The sequence below is a fragment of the Schistocerca cancellata genome, chromosome 4, assembly GCF_023864275.1.
Source record: "Schistocerca cancellata isolate TAMUIC-IGC-003103 chromosome 4, iqSchCanc2.1, whole genome shotgun sequence".
NCBI classification, from domain to species: domain Eukaryota; kingdom Metazoa; phylum Arthropoda; class Insecta; order Orthoptera; family Acrididae; genus Schistocerca; species Schistocerca cancellata.
This window is the reverse complement of record NC_064629.1, coordinates 693,371,083-693,395,756: the sequence shown is the minus strand read 5'-3', so window position 1 is coordinate 693,395,756 and position 24,674 is coordinate 693,371,083. Positions and strand designations below refer to the sequence as shown.

Below are 24,674 nucleotides of genomic sequence, written 5' to 3'. Positions count from 1 at the left end.
CTAGCAGCAATTCTACCTTAAACTCTATTTTTTCTCTTTGTTGTTTATTTCTGTCAGCAGCTGTCACTACTATTAATTAACTGGTTGAACATTCTGCACATTTAAAACATCTTAATATACTAAGTTATTCTTAACTTACTTTTCATAGTTTCCCACTGTTATCAGCAAATAACACAATTTTGTTAAATAGCATCTAGTCAATTGTCACTTACATAATCTGAAACAATTAATTTCATTTCTTCAGAGATGATATATTCTTCCAGAGAGTTTAAAGAAATATTATCTTTAATCCTGCTTCCTTTTCGTGTCCAGTAAATAAGAGATCCCCTTCAAGAATTCAGATTTGTTTTTTCATGTCTACCTAACTCTCTCTAAATATATTTACATACATTTGATTTATAAAATGAATACTTACCAGCAAATTGAAAAAGAAAGAGATTAGTAAAGATGTCATTTGTTAGCAGTCAGATAGGAATCATACTTCATATTGATTAACAATTACAGAGATACAGAGGGCATTCATGTCGGTCCTCAATGCTTAAAGGCCATGCAAAAAGTTAGAGAGGAATCAGTTTATATTTCAGCACTCATCATCTGTAGATATGCCACAGTGCTGTACAAATTGAGTCCAAGTTCCATGACCTGCAAAGTCTTATCTACTCTCTGTCTGCTTCTTCATGATTATGTACATGGCAGTCTACCCTCTTAGTAACTGATCTCATTGGAACATCAACTGACTAACACATTGTGTGGTTTGGAATGTAAATTTGGGTGGAGGGTGTGTTAGTGGAAATTATCAGTGTAGGTGTTTTCCTTAGATACACTAGTGAGCCAAAATATGGTGACCTCCTGCTTTATATCATGGTGATCCACCTTTGGATGCAACACAGAGCAATTCTGCATGAGATGGACTTGAGAAGTACCTTTGGAGGTTTCTATAGATATGTGACACCAGATGTCTATACATAGGGCACACAGTTCCCACACATTATGGGCTGGTGGTTTTTGGGTGTTGAACTGGCATCCAGTAACATACCAGATGCCAGCCTGCATCAATGGCACAATGCACGTTTCAAGCAGTTCTTTGTCTGGATGACAGCATATCCAGAATGACCATCAACCTAGTGCAGAAGAAATGTGATTTATCTGACCAGGCGACACGTTTCCATTGATCCATGGTCCAATCTTGATGATCCTGGGTCCACTACAGTCATAACTGACAATATTGTTGAGTCAACCTGGAATTCATAGAGGTCATCTGCTGCAGAGCCCCATGTTCAACGATGTGCACAGAATGGGGTGCACCAAAACACATATGCCTCTACCAACACTGTACTCTGTCATCAGATCATCTCATGCATCTTCAACCTCCACTATCTGTGATGAAGCATTTATGTCCAACACTGTCACCTATTTGGGGTTTCGCTGTCCTTCAACCACTTTCCACAGATGCTCACAATGGAAGTAAACAAACAGCTGAGCAGCTTTGCCCCTTCCAAGACACTCATTCCCAGGTGCCAGACTACAGCAATCTGCCATTTGTGAAAATAATTTTTGTCAATGGATTTCCCGATTTGTACCTGAATAATGATAATTAAATACAACAGGTGTATTGTAATCCAACGTCGACAATTCAAAACATGCCAGTTTTGACGCCAAGAAGTGTCATCTTCAGGCCCAAAACATAACTTGGCATTGATGTACAAACCACAATGACAAAGACCAGCAGAGTCTTCAGATGGAAACTTTGGGCAAAGTTTATAATCTTTGGCTTTGCCTCCATGTGCCTTGGAGTTTCAGTTGTCATCTGCCAATTGCTGGGCTTGTTACAGCTAAAAAGATACAGAATTCAGTGGATTTTGGTCCCTCTGCATGTGACTTTGTTGGCTGCACATGCTGGCGTATATGCTTAATAAGTCATACTGTTTCCATTTGAAGACCTCGCTGGTCATTGTCACTGCAGTTTGTACATTGATGGCAGGTTTCGCTTGGTGCCTTAAGATGATGCTTTTTGGTGTCAAAACTGGTAGCATGCTTTAAATACGTGATGTTGGATTACAAAAAGGCTGCTGGTTTTAATTATCTCTATTCAAGTTCTAACAATACCACCACTTGGAAAGTAGATTAGAAATCAGATTAATAATGTTGCTCATGCAGCATATGTTTGCTTTATCGGGCAACAACAAAAGCACTGACTGTGGATGGTATCGTCAGAATGGAAATAATGAGGTCACTGTAAAAAAGTCATTAATTTGGCACTTATCTTGAATGGATTCCCACGTAGATTTCATTGAAATCATTATGGTTCATCTTGCTGATTCTAGGGTGATTCCACTTTGGTTGCTAGAAGGTCCGGATCTGTATTTTAGCAATATTTGAAGACCTAACAAATACATTTTCAGGAAATTCTTAATGATCAAACAATCCCAGATCAGAACAATGGCATGGTAGAAATAATTTTTGACTTGGTGTTCATGATCCACATTTTTAATAAACATCTTGTAAATTCACATATACTTCTTCTTAATTGTCACATCATCAAAAAACAGTTTTGTATCAATCTTCACATATTTAATTTCCACTTGAATCAAACTCAAGACTTGACTGCTCTTTTACAAAGTGAAATAACAATGTAACTTCTGCAAAGTGAAACAAAGACTGCTCTGTGTGCATTCACACCAAAATGATTACAAGCAAGACAAAGATTATGACAGTCTCACAGAAATGCATACACACAAGAACCATATCACTGTAATATATCGATACATCGGAGTAACTATACATTAATAAAACCAAATGTGAATATTGTCACAAAAATGTCTGTTACTTGACAGAAAAGTAGTTTGATATTACTGGTATCGAGAACTGGGGTTGGAGTGCCGTAATGGCCACGTAAATAAAGAACCATTACAAAGTACTTCACATTCGGCTGCTGTTCCACTGTCCTTGATGGATTAGCAGAGACTTTACCATTTATGACCTGTATCATTGCTAGAATGGTTCACCATTTCTCTATGCTCCACTTATATAGTTTTCCTACCTTGCCATTTATCCACAACACACTAAGCAGCATTCAGTTGCGATGAGCAGTGGTCATAATTTTTTGGCTCTCACAAAATTTGTGTACTCTTGTGTTTATATAGCCTACATGGAAACTACAAGACAAACCGACCACCCAGTTTCATGTGTTCCAATAAAGAACATAAATGTTTGTAAGAATATGCATAGGGAAAACACCCATCACTGACCTTTACAATTTATGATGACCTCGTTCTTTCCTGCCCCTCCACCACCCCAGCCCCCCATACAACATGTTACTCAGTTAATGTTTCATTGAGATCAGCTGCTGTGACATAAGAATACAACATAGATAATCATGCAGTAGAAAACAGTTGTGTTTCATCCAGACAGACCTAGCAGATCATGGAGTTTGCACTCCATTTGCCAATCTCCAGCAGCCCTAAATTATTGTATTTGACCTGTGTACATGACATCTTCTGCATTGCGTATTCATGTCTCTTTGCAACATACAGCTCATCATGAGTTGTACACAGAATGTCGCAGTTGTGCACAATAATGATAATGAATTAAATCCACTGATTAATTTCACTTTAGTCTTGGTATGAATGATGATCACAGAATAGCTTGTTACCATAATATCCAAGGGGTAGGCTTATGTGGGCAGTGTCTATTGTTTCATGGCAAAAATGGAATGGCAATCAAAGTAGGAGGTAAGGGCTTATTACTGTGCAGCAAAGAAGACAAAGCCATTTTTATTCACCAGAAATATTAAGACCACTATTTTCTGGGATACAAAAAGGTTTTTCTTTTTTATTACCCTGCTGATTAAAGCAACAACTGATGACTCCTACACATAAGTCTCCTTGGCCAGCTGGATTAAAAAAATGTGAGTGGAGGTCTGGATTACAATGGAAAAAAATCTCTCATCAGGACAATGAAAGGTGCCATGACAATCATAAAAACGAAGGACTTCAAATATTAATTGTTTGAACACACAGTCTGTTCAGCCAACTTGGAACATTTTAACTTCCACTTATTTTCACATTTAAAGATATCTGGGACTGGAAAATATTTATGGAGCCCAGTGAAGAGGCTATGACAGCCACTGATTTGTTTTCTACTGACCTTTCAGAACCACACTTCAGGGACAGAATCTACTCACGGGAAAGGCACTGGACAAAGTGAGTTGACCTAAAAGGGGACTATACTGAAAGCAATGTGTGTGTTGAATTAAGAAACAGTTTTTCACTACAAGGTCAGAGACCTTTCACCTTGCCTTTATACATCAGGCTGCTCTAGAAGATGGATTTCTTGCTGGTGAAGATACTCCTCACATTGACTTGTCAGTGAGGTCTCCAGATCTTAGTTTTATCAGAGGATTCATTGATACATTGGGAATATGCAGCCAGTCTGTGGCAAATAAGCATTGTTAAAGACCTTCACACAGCAGTGTTTTTGGTTGCAACTCACTGCCAATTGAGCCCTTCAGCCACCTCATAGAGTGCTCCCACCCACATTCCTATGAAGTATGTGTGGTACCTGGGAGGAGAGTTCATCCTGTTCACTGTTCTCCAGTTTTGTTAATTTTTTAAATGTTCATCTAACTATATATTTTGGTTGCTGTTGTACACCAAATTTCTTATGACTAAGTTACACCATGTTTTGCAAATTCAGGAAATATGTTCTTATTTCTTTATTTTACTTACTATTTGTATATTTTTACATGTGCTAGTAGAACCTTCCTCCTTCCACACAGTTGTTCTCACAGTATAAAAATAATGCATAACTCACAACATTTAAAGTGTATGATTTATTTTTATTTGTCTATCCATAGACAATGCAAATTGTGTGGATGTTGTCAACACATAAATACATAAAATACAGACACAGGGAAAAATAAACATACACAATTACACACATAAATAGATACATACATTTCTTGCCTTACTTAGTTACCCATTTGGACATTGTATTTCACTGTTCTATTTAACATATTTTAAAATGCCTCTTAACTGCAGTAATCAATCATTAGCATAATTGTCATCAAAATTTACACATCATTTTAGGTAATCCTTTATGGTATAAAAACACTTTTCTAACAAATAATTTTAGGGTACTCCAGAAAGCACGTATTTTGCTTTCGTCTTAGATCTCTTGTGGTAGTTTATTGTATAGATTAATTCCATTATACAGCACACTATTTTGGATTTTTGTTTTGTTTTTTCTATTGAGATGCAAGTAGTCGCTGGATCTGGTTCTATATTTGTGTAGAGACCTGTTCATTGTGTCCTGATCAGTGTCTCTTTTAACGTGGATCACTATTTGCAAAATGTACCCACATGGTACAGTCAGGATACCCACAGCTTCAATTAATTCACCATTCTGCTTCAGTTTTACTTTAAGAGTCTCTCTTTCTGTAACTGATCAGATTCATACACACATTTTCCAAAATGAAATAGTCAATGAGCAGAATACGAAATCACTCACTCCTGTTAAGTGGATACATGTAAAAAGTGTATACATTGTTTTCTGTCTTCTCATTTTCAATGAGATAGCAAATTTATTTATTTTTCTCTTTCTATCTCCTACCAAGAATGATAATATTTGATATATTTCATGTTCACTTTTCTAAGAGGTTTCATTTAGTCTGCAGAGCATCCTTTCTTTATCACAAAGATTGTCCCATTTGGACAACTGTTTCTACTTATATGTTTATTCTCGATCATATTTAGATTTATTTTGAATCATATTTAGATTTCTCCGGTGGAAGCTGTTATAAGCATGTTAAAGTTTTTACCTTTAACCCACTTGTGCACATTATATTGTGAGGAAGTGAGATAAAATATTTAATTAATTAGGAAACTACACATCAAATACAGAAAAATTAGTCAGCAATGTTTTTTGTAGAAATATGGTCTTGCAGATGACGTGATATTATAATAATTCTTTCTTGCACAGTACATAAAACACTATGAACAGTGTAAGTTATTTCAGATGCAAATTAATTTTACACAGAATGTGGCACATATATTTTTGTACCTGTTTTTTATCATTATTTTGTGTTATTCTCTATAGGCGCTACTGGTCTGTCCATATGAAGAATGTTGCAGCTGACAGTACACATCCAGCTAATATTCCTACCATATCAAACAGACCAAATTTCTCTTTTCTTGTTCCAAATGCCAAGAAAGCTTTTGGAAATGGGTGAGTAGACATGTAAAAGTAGAGGGGCTGGCTAAATATATTTCCTGGGGAAAATATTACAAATAATGTTTCCTGATGAAATGATGTATTATGGTAGCACTGTTTGTTTCATATACACCATGGAGATAGTGTGCAACTATAGGCATCCCCCCCCCCCCCCCCACACACACAGACACACACAAACAAACACACACCTTTATACAGATGGTTGCAGGACCTCAGCTGTTTAATATAAAACATCAAACCAAAACACCTTTCGGCTCTGAAAATTTGCTATTGTTATTATATTTGTGATTCTCAAATAGCATGAAACATAAAAAGACATAGCTTCAACATCTGAATGCTTTATTAGCATGTGGAGATCGGCAGGAGATATGACATCTTTCAGAACTGAAAGCATTTAAATTAAATCTGTGGCCTTTATTTTGAAATGAGTTTGTTCATTGAGAGACAGAACATCCAGTATGGAATAAAAGTTGTGTATAAAGACAGAGCACTACTCACCAACTAGTAGAGAGATAGAACAGAAAACAAAGTAGAAATGGATAAAGATTAGCTGATCTTTCAAGTTAAGTATTTTTTTCAGATAGCTCACACAGTTCTCTACCCGTACTGCAGCCTGAAAAGTTGGTTCACTGCAAGCACAAATCTGTATTTTAGTTTCTCAAGACAACCACAGATCTTTCAATTCAATTTACAAGGAGAGTACAGCACCTTACCAAATAGTGTAACCTACAGAACAGGATCGTGACTTTGAATACAGTTTTACCATCTGTCTTATAGCTATTATGTTCTGTCTTCAGGTTTCAGACCATCATACACAGAACATGTGTCACTGTTTCAGTTTTACTGTGTGACAAGAACTTAATTCACTGCATTCCCTCTACAAGGTTTTGTGCAATTTAAACTTTCTCTGCTTAATGCATCCCCCTTATCTATGCAAGGCAAATTTTCTGCACCACTGCTATTTCTCAAGTAAATTTATGTGAATGATTAATGAGAACTTTTATGAAATTTTGTACACATATCCTCCCACACCCTACAAGGAAGATGGTTGTCTTATCCATTTTTAAAGAGTATTTTAACCAGTAATGTAAATTATTGCACATAGTAATTTCTTGTAAACTGACAATTCAGCATTATGGTTTCCGTAAAGTGTTCAATTGTAGATCTCACCACACATTTGGATCTGAGGTGACTACTGCTCAGTAAAGCAATACATTAAATATCCCAACTGATTTTTTGTAAAACAAAATCAGTTTATAAATTTGTCAACAACTATAGAGACTGAAATGCTGGCTCATTCTTCTGTTCAGGAAGTGCAACTCCCAGCATTGCCAACAGAAACACTTGAAATAGAACACAGGATTCCTGCTTTTGGAAACAATAGTTTTCTTCTTCAGGCAGGAAAGAAAGACTGGTGTAGGGAGGTTGGAGGTGGGAAAACTGGTCACTCAGCTCCTAGGTTAAAAGGGACCCACATATCATGTGGACAAAGAGAGGCAATAAAGCGTCTAAGAGTGCTGTGTTCTGTTTTAAATGCTTCTATCAGCAATAATAGGAGTTGAACCTCCTGAAGATAGAGATTTTAAATGATTTATTGTAATGACAATGAATTCAAGCAAACTGGTAATACTAACTAATAAGTTGAAGCACAGCTAGCCATTGTCTCTCTACCTATACATCCACTCTTAGTGGCACCTATTCACTAGGGTCACTAGGAACAAATAGCTTTCAAGCCCAAATAGGTGCAGTTAAAACTGGACAAGTTGACCTGACCAATACAAACAAAGTGCTATACACCACTATGTGTGGAAACAGTGACTGGCAGAATTCAACAATTCCACAAAGCACAATATGGACTTTTGTGTGTTTCTTATTTATTGCCAACTATAAGATAAAAATTGCTGGCAGAGGGCCTCAGGTGGAACTGAGCCTTTTGGGCCTTGCAATAGGTCCAAATGACGCTGTGGCCAAGGCATGGACCATGGAGGTGTAAGTAAGTGGACCTGCAGGAAAGGTGGTAGAGTTAAAGCGCTGAGTTCAGTATGAAGCAACCAGACACAGAGGGCAAGGGGATTCTCAGTTCTGGACCACTGTTGCTGGAGAGATGTTAGGGAAAAGGAGATGGAAATTTGGGTGGCGAGGTGAATTATGAATGTGGGCGGTACACTTTTCAAGCAGCAGTTGCCGTCAAAGCCACAACGGAGGAACACCAGCATCCATGAGGAGGCTGTTCACTGGGCTCATTCAAAGAGCTCCTGTTGTGAGCTGAATTCCAGTCTCACTGAAGTTGAATGACCATCTCATGATTCTTTTGCACTTACCAACAGAACCTGCAATGAAATACACTGTTCTTCTTTGGCTTTATCTCAATCCCACGTGAAAAGGTTCACAATTCAGGAGCAATGCTCAGGAACTGATTCCATGACAGATATGTAAGATCTCCTTTATGGGTGCCTACACTACTAGATGGTTATTCCAATGAATCTTTCTAGCATCTGCCTTTCCAATGATTAGTTTCATCTGGTCATTCCCCTACAAATTATTCTTTATGTATGTTCCCAGAGATTTAATGGATGGGATTCTTCTCAGTGATTGTAAGCAATCATGTAATCAACCAATAATGGGTCTCTTGGTGTGTATATATGGGAAATACATTACATTTGTTTATGTTAAGGCTCAACTGTCAATTTCTGTGCCAAGCACAGATCCTGTGCAGGTCATATTTTTTGCATTGCAGCAGCATCATCCATAAACAGCCACAGTGAAAAAATGGTTCAAATGGCTCTGAGCACTATGCGACTTAACTTCTGAGGTTATCAGTCGCCTAGAACTTAGAACTAATTAAACCTAACTAACCTAAGGACATCACACACATCCATGCCCAAGACAGGATTCGAACCTGCGACCGTAGCGGTCTCGTGGTTCCAGACTGACGTGCCTAGAACCGCACAGCCACATCGGCCGGCCAGCCACAGTGAACTTCCTGTGTTATATATATATAATGGCAGTAGGCAGGACATATTGCATGAATGAAGGATGAAAGATGGGCAAAATCAGTTTTAGAGTGGAGTCACAGAGAAAAACGAGGACCACCTGGGAGCCCACCTGATCGCTGGGATAGGGAACTCAGGAAAGTTGCAGACTTCAACTGGCAGAAGACAGCAGCAGACAGAGATGCATGGAAATACCTCTTAAAAATGTATTTAATAACTTAAAGAGGCTACATCTTGTATAGATTGAATTAGCTGAACAATAAATAAATATATGAGCCTTGCACTGACCCATACAATGTAATACATCTGTAGTCAAGGTAGGAACAAACAGAGTTCAGTAACATTGGAGCAGATAAATCTGAATTCAACCCAAGCCCTGTGACTAATACATTTTAAAAATTTTGTGCTCCATAAGACCTTGCTTTTAAACAGCTGAATTGTGCAATCATCAAGTGAACTTTTCATCAACAATACCAATAAATCTCACAGTTATTTTGAATTGCTATTCCTCAATCTCAAACCAGGCAAATTAAAAATGATGTGTGCATAGTTAAAAAGGACATGCACAGATTTGTCTGTCATAAATTTAATACCTGTTTTATCTGCTCGTAAATTGCAACCTCTTAATTTCCATTTGCAGCTTGTATGTGCTACCTGCAAAGAGGTAAGAATGGAAAACTCATCAATGAGCTTACCATGGATGTAATATTGTTATTAGCAATTAGAGACACTGTTCTCTTGTTAAAAATGAATGGACTAGATGTTTCCAACTCTGTATTTAAAATGTGAGGAATGAAAGTATTACACAAAGATGCCATCAGATGTTCCATTCATGGAGATGTCAGAGAATATTAGGACTCCAAGTAGTATTTTACTTCTTCTCAAGGTTAAAAAAAAATTGTGATGTCTTTGCAAGGAATCTGTTGTATAGTTGCCTTCAGCAGTGCTAGTTTATCAATCAATATCTCCTGTATTCACAATGAAATTGTGGCAGCAGCTTACCATCTGATTCAAGGTCTTTCCCTCACAGTAAGTGGGGAAAACTTTACAAAAGCTACTTTCCATGCCTAGACAAAATTAAAAAGGGCAAGGAGGATTTCTTTGCTCCCCTCTAAAAGGTTCTGAAAAATACAGTAATGGATCCCATCATGATCAGGTGATGGGTTATGAGTAGCAGACAATGTCAAGTCAGTCTCCCAGATAAAGATGGGGCAGTTATACATTTCCAGAATAAATTTTCACTCTGCAATGGAAAATATGCTGATTTGAAACTTCCTGGCAGATTAAAAGTGTGTGTCAGTAGGGACTCAAACCTGGGACCTTTGTCTTTAACAAGCAAGTGCTCTGCTGACTGAGCTATCCCAGCATGACTCACAACCTGCCTTCACGGCTTTACTGACAGTGTGTTGGTACCTGCTGTCATTTATGCCTGTCTGCAGGGAGCAGCAGGTTTTGAGGTAAGCACATTTTTGCAGTCAACTTACAAAGGCAGATATTTGTGTTGGCACTATTTATCTGCATTTGTGTTGAGGCATGAGCTATCCAGATTAGGATTTTAAGAGCCAAAATAGTCACAGCAGCAAATGTTGGGAGTTGAAAAGCTCTGTATATTTTTTTGGCTCTGCTGTGTGGGGGAATCTTGTTGTTTACATGAACACGAGTGTTTCTATGAACATAGTCCTGCTGCCCAAATATTTTACTAACTTTAAAGTGTCAGCAATACTTCTGTATTCTTCTTGATTTAGGAAAGTGGCACTTTCTAAAAAAAAAAACTTCTTGTCTTAAGAACACACTTGTGTTTTGTTACTCTTGTTTGAAACCTGTTTTCCAAATCATTCCTCAGGGGAATGGCTTAGCCATGACCTCTAATTAGGTTGAATGTTGATATGTACCAGAGGGACACCCATTTTCTGACATTTGTAGAAAAAGTCAGAAGTTAGATCCTGTCCCACAGATAGGCACAATATTCTGTGGACTATAAGACACTATGGACTACAAGACACACCTTAATTTTTTAAGCTTTTTTTTTTTAAATTACATTTTTATTATTAGACTGCAAAGCCAGACTAAAAAAACCTTAGTTTATAAAACCAAACTGACCTTAAAAATACCTGAAAACTGTCATCTGAACTTTCATCGACGTTGTCATCATCTCCTTCTCCCCTCCTCCTCCTCCTCCATCTTTGTCCTCTTCATATATAAGGTGGTCTTCACTGCCACGGAGAACAGTACTTATGCCACACTTCTTGAAAGATTTAACAATAATATCTTCTCTCACTCTAGACCATGACTGTTTCATCCACTGGCACACTTGTTTGATTGTATGTTGTTTTACATCTCCCTTTGGCATAAATTCATGTTGGGTTTCCTCTGTCATCCAGTTGTTCCACTCCTCTCTCATATACACTTTAAATGGTTTATTTATCGAGACATCAAAAGGTTGCAATTGTGAAGTAAGTCCTCCCAGAATAACAGCAAGCTCTTTATATCCCTGTCTCAATTTCTCTTTCACATAATTTTTCAAATGAGTACTAAACTGATCTCGCATGAGAAGAGAACTCTTCTTCAATAAAGCACCTTTCCTTATCTCCCACACACTGTTAATCCGTAATTTCATACAGGCTCATCCATCCAACCCTTGCCATGTACTGATACATGAACAACACCTGGCAATATTTCAGAAGGTTTTGGAATTGTTTTGCATTTGAAAATGATCATTGGTTTCCCATGGCATCGGCAGCTATATGGGAATTTTTAAGACTGCTGGGAATTTTAAATAAAACACTGGACATTTTACATTAATTTCGAGTATAAGACACACCTGAATTTTGGAGACAATTTTTCAAAGAAAAAAAGTGTGTCTTATAGTCCATAAAATACAGTAAACAGTCCCCATCTTGTCTGAATAAGCCTTATGCAATCATGGTGTGGTATGTGCACCAGAGGTTGCCCATTCATGGCTGTTTCAGCATGACAGCCATACACGCCATCAGCACACAGAACAACTTGAAGTGGAGATCTGTTTTTATATACAGGTTTGTACCATCCTCATAGTACAGACAGCTAAGCTAAGATCCCCACTCGATATGATAAAATGATCCACTGTCTTGTGGCAAAGTGCTCTCTGAAATGTGCACATATGGTGGCAATAACCAGTCCCCAGCTAAATGCTGAGAGCCTTGAGATGCTTGCCACTTGGCACGACCCATCTCATATTAGAAGTGTCCAACTCCACGTGTGTGTATATTAATACACAAGAGTGAAGCTGCCCGACTCCACTTCTTTGATACGACACATGTAGTTAAAACAGGAAACCATGTGAATATGACTTACAACCCCACACACATGAATTAAAATAGTTTACATTACTCATCATTCAAAAACTTCATATTTTTATCCATAGATGTTGTGCAAGAACATGATAGCAATTGGATATTATTATTTAAAGCTCATTTCCATTGTTACCCACCACGTATTTACTAGTCAAAAATGTGTTGAAATATAAGTATATTAACATCTGGGATTATATTTATATGAAAACTGAATGATAGTTTTTCTTTATACAGGAATACAGCAAAAATAATGGATCCAGAAATGCCAAATAGATGTGGTAGAGGATTTGATGACCCAAGTGAGCCTATCTATACAGATCCATCATTGTTTGAAAGGTCTCGAAGTCTAAGAAGCATTACAGCATCACAGGCAGGACATAAAATGCAAGTATAGGTAACGAAAGCCTTTGGGTATGCAGACTGCGTGTTATGTAAGACAACAAAAATGTTTCTCTCCGTTTGGTATAAAAGGCACAAACTACTGACATCTGTTTATTGAACTCGTCTCCTTCAGTGAGTAACATGGAAGAGAATGTTTGTCTTGAGATTTTTGTTTTCTTTTGAAGGTGTAAACAGATTTAATGTGTTCATTTATACATTGATGTGAACATGTTTCAATCTATTCATAATATTTTCTCAACATTTTCTGAACTTTCAATTTTTTTACTTCTATACATCTTCACTGAGTGATCAGTCATAGTTGCTACCACATTGATTTTGAAACAAACAGTACATACTATTTTCCTATAGCTTTTAGAGACTTTACTGTAACTAAACCGTCTTCTGCCAATGTGTACTCCTGTGACATTAAGACTTTCATCCTACATTTTATTTTCATTTTGTAATATTCTGAAATCTCGATGATTATTAACTCATGATATATATAAGACTGTAAATAACCCAATGAAAGTTTGTTATACAAGAACATAATGTAACAATTATCAGTTTCACACTATGAGCTAAATTTGTAATTTTTTAGTTATATAACATCAATAAATTTTGTAAAACATACAGATATTAAATTTGTGGACAATTCTACTTTATTTTCCCTGCAAACAAAAGTTTAAAAAAAATTGTTTTTGTGCCATGTCAGTATTGTCACGTATGATTACATTCTGAAAAGGTAAACAGAATGAAAAACGTTATTTAAAATTTCCAGCCAGGGGTTAGATAACAGTAGAAAAGTATGTATCGCCAACGACCTTGCTACAGTGGTAACACCGGTACCCGTCAGATCACCGAAGTTAAGCGTTGTTGGGATGGGCTAGCACTTGGATGGGTAACCATCCGGTCTGTCGAGTGCTGTTGGCAAGCAGGGTGCACTCAGACCTTGTGAGACAAACTGAGGAGCTACTTGATTGAGAAGTAGTGGCTGTGGTCTTGTAAACCGACATACGGCTGGGAGAGTGGTGGGCTGACCACATGCCCCTCCGTATCCGCATCCAGTGACACCTGGGGGCTGAGGATGACACGGCAGCTGGTCAGTACCATTGGACCTTCCAAGGCCTATTGGGATGGAGTTTTAATTTTTTTAGAAAAGTATGAAATACTGTAGACATGGAAGAAATATACATGGTGTGTCAGGAAATATGTAACATCCCTTTTATTTCAGGAATAGTTCGAAACATTGAAATGAGGTTTTCAGCAAATAATAGTATGCTAAGGGGCATATACTTATGTTCTGTGATCTATAGTCTTAACTCTTAAGATGTTGAAGCAAGTATGATATTTCAAAAATAATGGTCTTTTTTTTTTTATGGCATTTGAAAGTGCTTGAAAAGATGAGTACAGTGATATACTGCTTCTTAATTTTGAAATTGGTAACTCTTCTTCACACACACACACACACACACACACACACACACACACACACACACACACACACAAAGGTCACCATTTACGTGTCTGACTGCAAAAAGTAGCAGGAGCCATATCATCTATCAGCAGGTCATTTCTGCTTTGACATTTATGCAGACACGTACAACAATGAGGAGAAATTAGACATTCTACTTCTATATGGCAAATTTCAAAAAAATGTTGTCGAAATGGTGCAGCAGTACTGGAATGTCTATCCTGATCATCATTGTCCATCACGCCGGGCACTCTCACGGATTATTACGTCACTAGTGCAAACAAGCAGCTTGAACGTCAGAGGGTGAGGACTATGAGAGCAAATGCCGAGAGCACATGAAGAAGCTGTTCTGGTTACGACACTTATCAGTTCACATGTTGGCTTGAGATGTATGGCCAACGAATGTGGAGTCAGCCAGATAAGTGTCATTTGCATCTTGCATTGACATTAATTTCACCCTTATCATCTGTCACTACATCACACACTCAGAGAATGTGATTTCAAATGTCATACAGAATTTTGATGATTTGCATTGCAGCATCTGGGAGAAGATACTTTATACCACGGTGACACAGATCTACGTAAGATGCAGTATTGGTCTGCAGAAAATCCACACTGGATTTGTCAGGTACAACCCCAATGACTGTGGTGTGTAAATGCATGGTGGAGCACCATAGTAAATTCCAGCATGGGACCTTACTTTATCCTATGGGTGTTAAATCGATATAAGTACACACAATTTCTTATGAACATTCTACCTGGTCTCCTAGAAGAGGTACCACTGCATAAGCAACAGTGTATGTTGTTCCAACACAATGGCTGCCCAATGCCCTCTTCTCATGTTGTAGTGATTATAATGAATGAAAAGTTTCCAACCAATGGATAGGACAGAATGCTGCTGTACAGTGATTGGCCAGGTCCCCTGATTTGATTCCTCTTGATTTCTTTTTATGAAGAGCACTAAAAGATGAAGTCTATCCTGAAGTCCCAACTATTCCAGATGATATGTGCCATCTAATTCTCACAGCATCCAGCAGCATATCATCTAATGTACTTGCATCTGTTCATCTATCTCTTGAGTGATGATTGCAAATATGCAATACAGTCGATGGTAAACAATTTGAGCACTGGCTTGTGTAAAGTTGAAAACTGTGTTTCATTATGAAAAGTACTTATTTTTAGCGTGACATGTCATCAGTACACCTGAATAAAATGTTTAGTTTATTTATGGTGTGTTCCAACTAATTTCAGTTTTGAGTAGAATCTACAGAGACATTTGTCCAATAGCAGGTGTTTTACCTTTTAAGAAGCATTCACACATCTCCAGGAAAAGGCAGGTCAGAGTTGTTTTTTTTTACAAATCTGTTGTTGTTGTTGTTGTTTTGTTGTTGTTGTTGTTGTTGTGGTCTTCAGTCCTGAGACTGGTTTGATGCAGTTCTCCTTTCAAGATACTGCCCATTACATTCAACTACTCTTCCAAGTCCTTTCCTGTCTCTGACCGAATTACAATGTCATCGGCGAACCTCAAAGTTTTTATTTCTTCTCCATGGATTTTAATACCTACCCCGAATTTTTCTTTTGTTTCCTTTACTGTTTGCTCAATATACAGATTGAATAACATCGGGGAGAGGCTACAACCCTGTCTCACTCCCTTCCCAACCACTCCTTCCCTTTCATGTACCTTGACTCTTATAACTGCCATCTGGTTTCTGTACAAATTGTAAATAGCCTTTCGCTCCCTGTATTTTACCCCTGCCACCTTTAGAATTTGAAAGAGAGTATTCCAGTCAACATTGTCTACAGCTTTCTCTGCGTCTACAAATGCTAGAAACGTAGGTTTGCCTTTCCTTAATCTTTCTTCTAAGGTAAGTCGTAAGGCCAGTATTGCCTCACATGTTCCAACATTTCTATGGAATCCAAACTGATCTTCGCTGAGGTCGGCTTCTACCATTCGTCTGTAAAGAATTCGCTTTAGTATTTTGTAGCTGTGACTTATTAAACTGATAGTTTGGTAATTTTCACATCTGTCAACACCTGCTTTCTTTGGGATTGGCATTATCATATTCTTCTTGAAGTCTGAGGGTATTTCGCTTGTCTCATATATCTTGCTCAGCAGATGGTAGAGTTTACTCAGGACCGGCTCTCCCAAGGCCGTCAGTAGTTCTAATGGAATTTTACCTACTCCCAGGGCCTTGTTTCGACTCAGGTCTTTCAGTGCTCTGTCAAACGCTTCACGCAGTATCGTATCTCCCATTTCATCTTCATCTACATCCTCTTCCATTTCCATAATACTGTCCTCAAGTACATCACCCTTGTATAGACCCTCTATATACTCCTTCCACCTTTCTGCTTTTCCTTCTTTGCTTAGAACTGGTTTTGCATCTGAGCTCTTGATACTCATACAAGTGGTTCTCTTTCCTCCAAAGGTCTCTTTAATTTTCCTGTAGGCAGTATCTATCTTGCCCCTAGTGAGGTAAGCCTCTACATCCTTACATTTGTCCTCTAGCCATCCCTGCTTAGCCATTTTGCACTTCCTGTTGATCTCATTTTTGAGACGTTTGTATTCCTTTTTACCTGCTTCACTTACTGCATTTTTGTATTTTCTCCTTTCATCAATTAAATTTCTTCAGTTACCCAAGGATTTCTACTAGCCCTCGTCTTTTTACCTACTTGATCCTCTGCTGCCTTCACTACTTCATCCCTCAGAGCTACCCATTCTTCTTCTACTGTATTTCTTTCCCCCATTCCTGTCAATTGTTCCCTTATGCTCTCCCTGAAACTCTGTACAACCTCTGGTTTAGTCAGTTTATCCAGGTCCCATCTCCTTATATCCCCACCTGTTTGCAGTTTTTTTCAGTTTTAGTCTACAGTTCATAACCAATAAATTGTGGTCAGAGTCCACATCTGCCCGTGGAAATGTCTTACAATTTAAAACTTGGTTCCTAAATCTCTATCTTACCATTATATAATCTATCTGATACCTTCTAGTATCTCCAGGATTCTTCCATGTATACAACCTGCTTTTATGATTCTTGAACCAAGTGTTAGCAATGATTAAGTTATGCTCTGTGCAAAATTCTACCAGACGGCTTCCTCTTTTATTTCTTACCCCCAATCCATATTCACCTACTATGTTTCCTTCTCTCCCTTTTCCTACTCATGAATTCCAGTCACCCATGACTATTAAATTTTCGTCTCCCTTCACTACCTGAATAATTTCTTTTATCTCATCATACATTTCTTCAATTTCTTCGTCATCTGCAGAGCTAGTTGGCATATAAACTTGTAATACTGTAGTAGACATGGGCTTCGTGTCTATCTTGACCACAATAATGCGCTCACTATGCTGTTTGTAGTAGCTTACCCATACTCCTAATTTTTTATTCATTATTAAACCTACTTCTGCATTACCCCTATTTGATTTTGTATTTATAACCCTGTATTCACCTGACCAAAAGTCTTGTGCCTCCTGCCACCGAACTTCACTAATTCCCACTATATCTAACTTTAACCTATCCATTTCCCTTTTTAAATATTCTAACCTACCTGCCCGATTAAGGGATCTGACATTCCATGCTCCGATCCGTAGAATGTCAGTTTTCTTTCTCCTGATAATGACATCCTCTTGAGTGTTGCCCGCCTGGAAATCCAAATGGGGGACTATTTTACCTCCGCAATGATTTACCCAAGAGGACGCCATCATCATTTAACCATACAGTAAAGCTGCATGGCCTCGAGAAAAATTATGGCTGCAGTTTCCCCTTGCTTTCAGCTGTTCACAGTACCAGCACAGCAAGGCCGTTTTGATTAGTGTTACAAGGCCAGATCAGTCAATCATACAAACTGTTGCCCCTGCAACTACTGAAAAGGCTGCTGCCCCTCTTCAGGAACCACACGTTTGTCTGGCCTCTCAACAGATACCCCTCCGTTGTGGTTGCACCTACAGTACGGCCATCTGTATCGCTGAGGCATGCAAGCCTCCCCACCAACGGCAAGGTCCTAGGTTCATAGGGAGGGGGGGGGGGGGGGGGGTGTAGATCACATAATAACTAATGAGGAGGTATTTAATAGAATTGGGGAGAAGAGGAGTTTGTGGCACAACTTGACCAGAAGAAGGGACCAGTTGGTAGGACATGTTCTGAGGCATCAGGGGATCACAAATTAAGCATTGGAGAGCAGCGTGGAGGGTAAAAATCATAGAGGGAGACCAAGAGATGAATATACTAAGCAGATTCAGAAGGATGTAGGTTGCAGTAAGTACTGGGAGATGATGAAGCTTGCACAGGATAGAGTAGCATGGAGAGCTGCATCAAACCAGTCTCAGGACTGAAGACAACAACAACAACAACAACAACAACAACAACAAATTTGAAAAAAAAAAACGAACTCTGACCTGCCTTTTCTAGGAGATGTCTGAATGCTTCTTAAAAGATAAAACACCTGCTATTGGACAAATGTGTCTGTAGATTCTACTCAAAACTGTAATTAGTTGGAATACACCATAAATAAACTAAACATTTTATTCAGATTTACTGATGACATGTCACCCTAAAAATAAGTACTTTTCATAATGAAACATAGTTTTCAACTTTACACAAGCCAGTGTTTCATTATTAAAAGTACTTATTTTTAGGATGACATGTCATCAGTAAATGGTGTATTCCAACTAATTACAGTTTTGAGTAGAATCTACACACACATTTGTCCAATAGCACGTGTTTTACCTTTTAAGAAGCATTCAGACATCTCCAGGAAAAGGCAGGTCAGAGTTGTTTTTTTTTTTTTTTCCAAATCTAAGAAAGTTAATACAGTAGTTTCCTTTTATTTGTGAAGACGGCTGCTTATCATTATGAAGTATGAACAATTGACATTTATGTTTTGGCTTTGTCACGTAACCAGCAAAGGGAAGGATTTAAATGGAAAACTGACTGACATAACTGCAGCTGTTTCCACACAAATCTGGAAATGTAAACACACTTTAAATAGTTTTCCTAAGCCACATCTGATGTGTGATGATGATGATGTTTGGTTTGTGGGGCGCTCAACTGCGTGGTTATCAGCGCCCGTACAATTACCCAATCTTTGCTCAGTCCAATTTCGCCACTTTCCTGGATGATGATGAAATGATGAGGACAACACAAACACCCAGTCATCTCGAGGCAGGTGAAAATCCCTGACCCCGCCGGGAATCGAACCCGGGACCCCGTGCTCGGGAAGCGAGAACGCTACCGCGAGACCACAAGCGGCGGACTAAACACATCTCATGTGCCAAAAGCTGGCATATGCTGTAGTTCCATATACAAGATTACCCTGTATCTATGTCATATAGGAAAGGAATTTTTATCTTAGTAGTGTAGGCCTCTCTTGCTGTATGTAACTATGGAGCACGGCATGAGAGCTCTACTTGGCACTGTTATCACTGCAATAGCTGACTCCGGCCACATTTCTTTCGAATTATACTACATTTTTTGGATTCTTTTGTAAAAGGCTTCAACCTCAGTATTAACAAGCACTGTATCTGTATAATGGTTTTCTCCAAAGCTACTGAATGCGGTTATGAAAGGCATATGGTTACACACACACACACACACACACACACACACACACACACACTTGTTTCAGTATCTTGTTTGACACCAGAGTTCAGGGCATTATCCCTACAAAACATTACACGCCCCTCAGTGCACTATCAACTGCAGAAAACCTCATTTTGATACCTGGAACAGTTCATGAAATAAAAGGGGTGGTATGTCTTGTATATAGCCTCACAAATGTTTGAATACTAAGTGCCACCCTCAGTGTTCAGTATTATGATGGGCATGTTGAAAATCTATGAAAGGAGGTCAATAAAATGGAAAACGAAGTTTCACCCTCCCACAAGAATTGCAAGGCAACCCCAATAAGGGGAGCTTCAGAAAAGCCCATGATTAAATCCCAATGAGACACAAAAGAATAGCTAGATAAAATAACTGTAAAAACATGGTTAAAGGAGGGACAGATAACTGCGACTGGATAACTACTTATAAATAATGAGTGACCCAGCCACTTTGTGACACACAAAAAACTTACACCCAATATTTTGGGAAGAATTCTGGACACCACACAAAAACTTAAAACACGAACAACACTCACCTCATTATCAGTTAAGACAGAGGGCAGATCCTGTGGGAGCCCCAGTTCAACCCTCAGGTCATCATATAAAACACACTTAGTTAAAATATGTCATTGTCATATTGAAAGCTGTGTCCTGCATCTCTGACATACTGGGGGTCCTCCCGACATAAGAGGAAGCATGTGTCAGTTGGCACTGTCCCATTCTAAGCCATGTTAGAGCTACTTCTTCAGACCATCATAGGCAGAAGGAGGTAAACCACAGTCACACTGAAGTTTTTATGGAACATAGTTTATTATTCCTCACTTCCAACCACTTAGCTTTCCACAAACACATGGCCTTCCTGATCACAAATGCAGTGACAGCCTGCAGGGGGGACTGAACAGTGAGCAGCAGGAGGAACAGAGCAAGACTCCTTGGCAGCCACACCAGTGAGCTCATTTCCCTGAATCCCTAAGTGCCCTGGGACCCAGCAGAAAATGATTTTATTGTCATGCCTTTGCAAGAGGAGAAGAGCGTCCTGCAATTTTTACACCATCCGATCTATTGGGTACATCTGTCCAATAGCGAAGAGGGCATTTTGAGAATCTGAGATAAGGAATTTCTTGTCATGATGCCATCTCATCTGCTCCACTGCCCTCAGGGTAGCAAACAATTCTGTGTAATAAAACTGAAAACTGCTTCTGGAAGCCCTACCCTCAGGACAAGGTCGGGGGACACAATAGAACAAACGAGAAATCTCCCTGCTTACATCCATATGTGTACACAGTAACAAAATCTGAATGGTGATGAAAGATCTCATTAAATTTAATTGTAAAAATATAGTCTGTGGTATAATGCTCCCTGTAAGCAGTCAGTTCTAAAGGCAATCTGGGTCTCGATAGTAGCCAGGGCGATGCCCTATTTCACCCTGGCTTTTGCCCTTAATGCCCCCACTTGTAATAACTCAAAGCTCTCCCTTGCATGGATTCCAAATGACCTTGTTGCCTGTGGCTGATGATTGAACAGCCATTCTAGTGGCAGTTGCACAATATAGCTGGATGCTGGCGGTGATGTAGGAGCGGACAAAGCCCTATACGCTTGGTGCACCACAAAAATATGTCGAATAGACAGCGGCGGCTCACCAGCCTCCACATACAAGCTAAGAACAGGGCTTGTGCAATAGGACCTTATTGACAGAGTATTACCCCCATGGTGAACCGCATCCGGTATTTTGAAGTGTGAAGGCCTTTCTGACTCACAAATCTGGCATCCGTATTCAAGCTGGGACAAACAAAGGCCTTATAAAGTTGGAGCAGATGTGCCCTGTTGGCTCCCAAAGACCTATTACTGATGCATTTAAGGATGTTTAAGGCCTTGAGACATCTCAGTTTCAGTTCTTTAAGGGGTGGTAGCCATGTTAACTTCTCATCAAAAGTAAGACCCAGATACTTCGCCTGTTCTTAAAAGTGAGAATGATGTCCCCCAATTTTAAAACGAACAAATTAAAAAGAGTGAGTGAATTATTAAAATCAACACAAACAGTTTTCTCCAAAGAGGATTTAGAAACTATGGTATAAGACCACTCCTCTAACCACCTAATTGTCAGTTGTAACTGCCAAGAAGCCGTTGCAAGGCTGGAGGATGCACAGAAGATGGAGAAGATGTCCACAAACAAGGAACATAGTATAGGACATCACACTATGGATGTAATACTGTTCTTTGCAATGGCAAATGCCATGACTCTTAAAACACTCCCTTGAGGGACACCATTCTCCTACTTAAAACGGTCAGGCAGGATATTCCTGACCTTGTATCTAAAATATCTGTCTGAGAGAAATGACCGTATGAAGGTGGGTAGACATCCATGGAATCCCCACCGATGGAGCTGTGAAAAAATATTATGCCTCCAGGTAGTATCGTAGGCCTTTTCGAAATTGAAGAAAACAGCTGCTTATGAAGGAAAGCTCATTGAATTGCTTCTTCGAGAAGGGTCAGGTTATTGAGCATGGAGTGATACCTCCTCAACCCACACTGGGAACGACTGAGTAGGGACCTGGTTTTGGGAACCCACACTAGGCACTGACTGAGCACACGCACCAGTGTCTTTCCTAGCAGGTTGTCAGACAAATACTACAACAACTACTGGGGTCTGTCTGATGCTTCAATGGCTTTAAAATTTGGATTAAAATAGTGTCTTTCCACGAGTTGGGAAAGTCACCTTTCATCCAAATTTCATTAATGAGCTGAAGAAGCACCTCCTTCGACCATGGGTCCAACTATTTCAACATGCTGTACGTTATGAGTCACTTCCAGGGGTCATATCACAAGCTAATGACAATTCAGAATCCAGCTCCCACAGAGAGAAAGGCTGGTTGTATTCTTCCATATTGGTGGAACAGAAACCAAAATCAGACTTCTCCTGTGTCTCCTGATATCGGCAGAAAGTAGGACCCCAGCTAGAATCAGCTGTAAGGGGCTTATAGGAGTCAGCCATTGTCTGAGGTATCCCTCTTGGCAGTGTTACAAGAGACCTCTGTATTTGTACAGCTGCTATTGCCAGTCGAGAGTTGCACCTAGAGATCCTCCTGATGGCTTCCCATACTTTACTTGTGGATGTGAACCTCTTGACGTGGTTCAGTAACTTTTGCCAAGACCTCTGCTTACTCTCCTGAACTATTTACCTGGTCTTGCATGCATCATTCGAAAGTTTACAATATTCTCATATGTAGGGCATTGACTGAATACGTGCATAGCTGCCCTCTTGTGCCTGATTGCAGAATGACATTCATCATTCCACCAAGAGAGATGGGATGGAAGCATCAACAGCATGGTGAATCACATCTGTAATGTGAGCCACCCAGTTCTGCAGTGCTCAGAAACAGCTAACTGCCTGTGAAGCATTCAGTTAGCCTTTTTGGAACAACCATCTCGGTGGCTTCCTTTCGGGATCCATTCCATCATGCAGGTGGATCCAGATAGGGCAGTGGTCGCTACCACTCCCCATTGAGCAGCGTCTGCAAGGGCAGGTGAGCTGAAGGGGAGGTCTATGGCTGTAGACAGACCGGTAGCGGTGCTAAAACTTGTAGCGTGACCCATGTTCACAAGTATGATATCAGTAGTGCGTACCAGATCCTCAAGTATCTGACTCTTGGGGCCAAGTGGTTTTATAACTCCATAGTGCACTGTGTGCATTGATCTCCTCAAGGGAGAAAGGGACAGGGTAGTTCATCAAGAAGATGAGTGAGGTTCATACTGTCTAGAGGCTCATGGGGAGGTAGGTACACAGAGCACACCATGATGGTAACATGGGCCACTATCTGAACAGCAACTATTTGTAGTGTTGTGGTTAAGGACACATGTGAGGAGTGAAAACTGCAATCCTTGATGGAAACTGCAACCCCACCTTTCACCCTGTCACCAGTAAGGTCATCTTTTCTGTAGAGGTGATAGCCTCCAAGTACAGATGTGTCAGTCTCTCTAAAATGAGCCTCTTGAAGACAGTGGCAAAAGGGTTTCTCCTGTACAAGGAGTCTCAGTTCCTCCAGAAGAGTCATTTATCCACTTATATTCCATTGGAGTATGGGAGCAATTTCATCAGTGTGGTCTTGATTTACCCCGTCCTTACACCAGGGTGCTAAGGTGCTTGTAGAGTGAGGTGGCATGGACAGCTGCCTGCATTCGGTGCTGAGGCATCAAAATCCAAGCCCCTTAATAGACTTTAGGGTACCAGAAAGTCCTTCTAAGCCTTTATGGATGTAGAAGGGGGACACTTTTTCAAATGTTCCCTTCTTCCTCTTGATCACTTAAAGACATTCTGATTCATGACTCCTTGAGCCCCCATTACTAACAAGTTGATTATGGATGAATGGGTATGAGTACTCCCAGGTGGTACCCCCATCACACTGGGAGGAGAAGAGGAAAATTTCGAGGGCTCATCTCTGTCCCACAAGCAGCTAGGGAAATAAGGGTCCACTCAAACACAGCCCCACATGTCTGAGTAAGCCTTATAAAACTGAAGTGTGGCAGGTTCCCAGAGGTTGCCCACGAGCAACTGTTCCACCTCAACGCCATGCACGTCATCAGCGTGCAGCACACCTTGACATTGAGGGTTTTATTATGGAGGTTTATTCCATCCTTGCAATTCGGGCGGTCACGCAAAGCTCCCTGTTCCC

At 39.5% G+C, this 24,674-nt stretch overlaps 1 protein-coding gene across 1 annotated transcript in view; it reads left to right on the top strand.

Annotated features, from left to right (window-relative positions):
• The window catches only part of LOC126183586 (uncharacterized), a 151,626-nt gene extending 138,072 nt beyond the window's left edge, over positions 1–13,554 (top strand). Inside the window, exons 19-20 of the mRNA XM_049925684.1 lie at positions 6,097–6,225; positions 12,791–13,554. Of these exons, the coding sequence (XP_049781641.1) occupies positions 6,097–6,225; positions 12,791–12,950 (289 nt within the window). The 3' untranslated portion in view covers positions 12,951–13,554. The remainder of the gene's footprint in view (positions 1–6,096; positions 6,226–12,790) is intronic.
• Positions 13,555–24,674: the final 11,120 nt, after the last annotated feature.